This window comes from Hemibagrus wyckioides, linkage group LG14, assembly GCF_019097595.1.
Source record: "Hemibagrus wyckioides isolate EC202008001 linkage group LG14, SWU_Hwy_1.0, whole genome shotgun sequence".
Taxonomy (NCBI): domain Eukaryota; kingdom Metazoa; phylum Chordata; class Actinopteri; order Siluriformes; family Bagridae; genus Hemibagrus; species Hemibagrus wyckioides.
Window position 1 is genome coordinate 25,342,900 of NC_080723.1, and position 5,000 is coordinate 25,347,899.

Below are 5,000 nucleotides of genomic sequence, written 5' to 3' on the forward strand. Positions count from 1 at the left end.
CCCTAGCAATCCTTCAGCTGTAATTAAAATTCATTCACCTAAAACATGTCATGTAACTGTAAATAATTGTCATATTTTTGTTGATATTTTTTACCCATGCTGGTGACACACTTCACTCTGTAGCTGCATGTTGCTGGATTAGCACTTTTTTGCGAGTTTGTCTCTTACCTCTGGGGTTACACTCTATAGAAGTTTTGTGAGTTGGGACATGACTTTTCCTGGTTTACACAGCAGTCATAAATAATGTAAAGGTGTGGGGTCATGCACTTAATTTTTCAGGTAAATGAGTTGATTTTTAAATGGAGTGCATTAACTACATTAGTTTTCTTGGAGAGATGGAGTAGGGTTACAGTGGACAAGAGCAGGTTCACCAGAATCCCTGTCAGGGACTAATAGTGATAGTGGCTATTCATCAAGAACATCACACTGAGGAAGAGCAGTAATTTTCACTCACCTGGAATCTTGTGTGTGTGTGTGTGTGTGTGTGTGTGTGCGCGCGCTGCTAACTATCCACACCTCGTGTTGAGTGTTATGCTGCAATGTTTGTTCACAGGTTTGTTGTAGTGTGTGTATATATATATAGTGTAGAAAACTTTCTTATACCACACGTTATAATAATAATATACAATATATTATAATTATAATTACGTTATTTCTTCTGTTGATTAAAATTGTAACAAAATCTTAAAAATGACGGACTTTGTCTCCACCGTGTGGTCAAAATTACACCTGCAATTCCCGCAAGTTAGGGCTGAATTCAAAATGGCTTCCTTCTAACGACATAAGTGCCCTATATAGTGTATAAAATTCCGCCTTATACAGCCTAAGTAGTGCACTTCATGCACGGTAGGAGGCGGTTTAAGACCTAGCCCGTGGTTATACGGAAATAAATATAAATACAGACACCATGGCGCTGTTGACCGCCCGTAACTTGACGCTCTGCGTTATTTCCTTGCTAAACTTTGTTTTTGTCTTCGTTACCGGAGCGGATTTCGTCCGTTTCATTTCATTTCGCCCGGTTTATCACAACATCACCGGAGGCGCGCCCCTCTGCGACGGTAAGCTAGTTTAGTTTAGCATAAAAGTAACACCATGTTTAACTTTAACTACAACTAAACACTGGTGGTGAACAAGTGAAGCTGGATATCACGAGCTGGTCTGCAAGTTAGTTAAATAAAGAGGAAAAAGTTTAATCGACTTTAAGAAGTTGTGAAATGCGGGAAGAATTTGAAGTATTTTAATGATTAGCATGCTGGTCGCCCGGCTAGCTCAGTCGGTAGAGCATGAGACTCTTAATCTCAGGGTCGTGGGTTCGAGCCCCACGTTGGGCGCAGACACGTGTTTTTGTGTGTTTCTTTCCGCACACTCCTGGTGAACACACACACACACACACTTTTACCTTGGTACATAATTCACACGCATCGGTCCATTTTCATACCTCCGAATCGTTACCTCTGCACGTTTATTTCAGAATCCTCTCCTCTGATTGGTCAGGAGTTGATTCCCGTGCAGGCTGCAGGTCCAATCACAGGCTTCTTTTCATATCTCAGTCTTGTTTGTTGTTTGATTGTAGTTTCCATAGCAACAAAACCTTTTGGCGGGAGCTTCTGCATGACGGTATTATTTATTGTAGCTGAACGGAGTGTATTCTGTTCTTTAAATAAATATAGAAAGATAAATAAAGAATTATTTGTATGTAGATAGATTTATCTTCTGTTGATGAGATAAAGGTTGGAGACAGTAATAACTATTAACGTTATAAATATATTACTGTTGATATCTCTACAAATACATAACATTATATAACAGTCTGACTATATAAAAGTATAAACAATAATGTGTAATGATACAAACACACACAAAATCTAAACACCACGAGGTGTACAGTTACAGGGAATGATGAGGATGAAGATTACTGACTGCAGATGATGAAGATGGTGTTATTTATCCCACAGCGCTGCTGAATGCTGGATTCTGATTGGTCAGAAGGTGTTGATTAGTTCTCTATAACAGCAGCTCTGACAGTAGAGCAGCTTCAATTCACATGGTTTATATTAATGCACTCTTCTGACTCGTTAGCGTTTCTATAGCAACAGCTCATTCACAGGGGCGTGTACAGCAGAGGTTCCACTCAAATATGGTTGATATGGTGAAGCTTCCCATATAGAGATGTTTACATAACTTATGGAAAAAGTCTCCTGTGTGTGTGTGTGTGTATGATGTGTGTGTGTGTGTGTGTGTGTATGATGTGTGTATGATGTGTGTGTGTGTATATATGATGTGTGTATGATGTGTGTAAGGAGTCTCCAGTGTCAGTGCTGTGTGTGTGTGTGTGTGTATATGATGTGTGTATGATGTGTGTGTGTGTATATGATGTGTGTATGATGTGTGTAAGGAGTCTCCAGTGTCAGTGCTGTGTGTGTGTGTGTGTATATATGATGTGTGTATGATGTGTGTGTGTGTGTATATGATGTGTGTATGATGTGTGTGTGTATATGATGTGTGTATGATGTGTGTGTGTGTATATGATGTGTGTATGATGTGTGTGTGTGTGTATATGATGTGTGTATGATGTGTGTGTGTGTGTGTATATATGATGTGTGTGTGTGTGTATATGATGTGTGTATGATGTGTGTATGATGTGTGTGTGTATATGATGTGTGTATGATGTGTGTGTGTGTGTGTGTATATGATGTGTGTATGATGTGTGTGTGTGTGTGTATATGATGTGTGTGTGTGTATATGATGTGTGTGTGTGTGTGTATATGATGTGTGTGTGTGTATATGATGTGTGTATGATGTGTGTGTGTGTGTGTATATGATGTGTGTATGATGTGTGTGTGTGTATATGATGTGTGTGTGTGTGTATATGATGTGTGTATGATGTGTGTGTGTATATGATGTGTGTGTGTGTGTGTATATGATGTGTGTATGATGTGTGTGTGTGTATATGATGTGTGTATGATGTGTGTGTGTGTATATGATGTGTGTGTGTGTGTGTATATGATGTGTGTATGATGTGTGTGTGTGTATATGATGTGTGTGTGTGTATATGATGTGTATATGATGTGTGTGTGTGTGTGTGTGTATATGATGTGTGTATGATGTGTGTGTGTATATGATGTGTGTATGATGTGTGTGTGTGTATGTGATGTGTATATGATGTGTGTATGATGTGTGTGTGTGTGTGTATATGATGTGTGTATGATGTGTGTGTGTGTATATGATGTGTATATGATGTGTGTGTGTGTGTGTGTGTATATGATGTGTGTATGATGTGTGTGTGTGTGTGTGTGTATATGATGTGTGTATGGTGTGTGTGTGTATGTGATGTGTATATGATGTGTGTATGATGTGTGTATGATGTGTGTGTGTGTGTATGATGTGTGTATGATGTGTGTGTGTGTATATGATGTGTATATGATGTGTGTATGATGTGTGTGTGTATATGATGTGTATATGATGTGTGTGTGTGTGTGTGTAAGGAGTCTCCAGTGTCAGTGCTGTGTGTGTGTGTGTGTGTGTATATGATGTGTGTATGATGTGTGTATGATGTGTGTGTGTGTGTGTGTGTGTGTATATGATGTGTGTATGATGTGTGTATGATGTGTGTGTGTGTGTATATGATGTGTGTATGATGTGTGTAAGGAGTCTCCAGTGTCAGTGCTGTGTGTGTGTGTGTGTGTGTGTGTGTGTATATGATGTGTGTATGATGTGTGTAAGGAGTCTCCAGTGTCAGTGCTGTGTGTGTGTGTGTATATGATGTGTATATGATGTGTGTATGATGTGTGTGTGTGTGTGTATATGATGTGTGTATGATGTGTGTAAGGAGTCTCCAGTGTCAGTGCTGTGTGTGTGTGTGTGTGTGTGTGTGTGTGTATATGATGTGTGTATGATGTGTGTGTGTGTGTGTATGTATATGATGTGTGTATGATGTGTGTAAGGAGTCTCCAGTGTCAGTGCTGTGTGTGTGTGTGTGTGTGTGTGTGTATATATGATGTGTGTATGATGTGTGTAAGGAGTCTCCAGTGTCAGTGCTGTGTGTGTGTGTATATGATGTGTGTATGATGTTTGTGTGTGTATGTGTGTGTGTTAAGGAGTCTCCAGTGTCAGTGCTGTGTATCTGTGTGTGTGTGTGTGTGTGTATATGATGTGTGTATGATGTGTGTGTGTGTAAGGAATCTCCAGTGTCAGTGCTGTGTGTCAGTGTGTGTCAGTGTGTGTATGATGTGTGTGTGTGTGTGATGTAAGAATTCTCCAGTGTCAGTGCTGTGTGTCAGTGTGTGTGTGTGTGTGTGTATCAGTCATAGGTGAATCTGGATCTCCACATCTTCAGGACAGAGGAGTTTTGTGTTTCTCAGTGACATGAGCAGCTGAGATTTTCTCTTATTAACCTGAAGAGAGAATAGAGACTGCTGAGGGGACGAGTGTTTATAGCTGAACACACACACACACACACACACACACACACACAGTGTTTATTACTTACATAACAGTTATTTTCATATTGACCATATTGATCACTGTAACAGTGTGTTTCTGTTGTAACTGTATTGTTTATTTTGTGAACCCCCCACCCCCCCACCCCCCACAGACACGGCGCTGTGGTCAGTGGCCCTGCAGGACGCTGCAGTGTTGAAGTGTTTAGCTGTAGATTTGTTCCTGTTGGTGCTGTTCAGTGTGCAGCACAGCCTGCTGGCCTGGACGCCTGTTAAACAGGTGTGTCAGTCTGTGCTGGGAGTGTTAAACCGAGCCATGTACTGCTTCACTACTGCACTCGCACTGCAGGTAACACACACACACACACACACACACACACACACACACACACACACACACAGCAAGCAAACAACTTAAGATCATGAGGTTTTCAGCTTTAGGCGAATGTCACTATACTCAGTGTGTGTGTGTGTGTGTGTGTGTGTGTGTGTGTGTGTGTGTGTGTGTGTTTGGTAGCTGTTGATGCATTACTGGCAGCCTGTGACCAGTGCCCCCTGTCT

General features: G+C 40.8%; 1 protein-coding gene and 1 non-coding gene across 2 annotated transcripts in view; both read left to right on the top strand.

Annotated features, from left to right (window-relative positions):
- The first annotated feature begins 864 nt into the window (after positions 1–864).
- The window catches only part of nrm (nurim), an 8,752-nt gene continuing 4,616 nt past the window's right edge, over positions 865–5,000 (top strand). The window contains exons 1-3 of the mRNA XM_058408388.1: positions 865–1,058; positions 4,595–4,788; positions 4,957–5,000. The exon at positions 4,957–5,000 is cut by the window's right edge and continues 133 nt beyond it. Of these exons, the coding sequence (XP_058264371.1) occupies positions 908–1,058; positions 4,595–4,788; positions 4,957–5,000 (389 nt within the window). The 5' untranslated portion in view covers positions 865–907. The remainder of the gene's footprint in view (positions 1,059–4,594; positions 4,789–4,956) is intronic.
- Positions 1,259–1,331, top strand: trnak-cuu (transfer RNA lysine (anticodon CUU)). Its single transcript has one exon. It is a non-coding gene; the product is annotated as a tRNA-Lys (tRNA).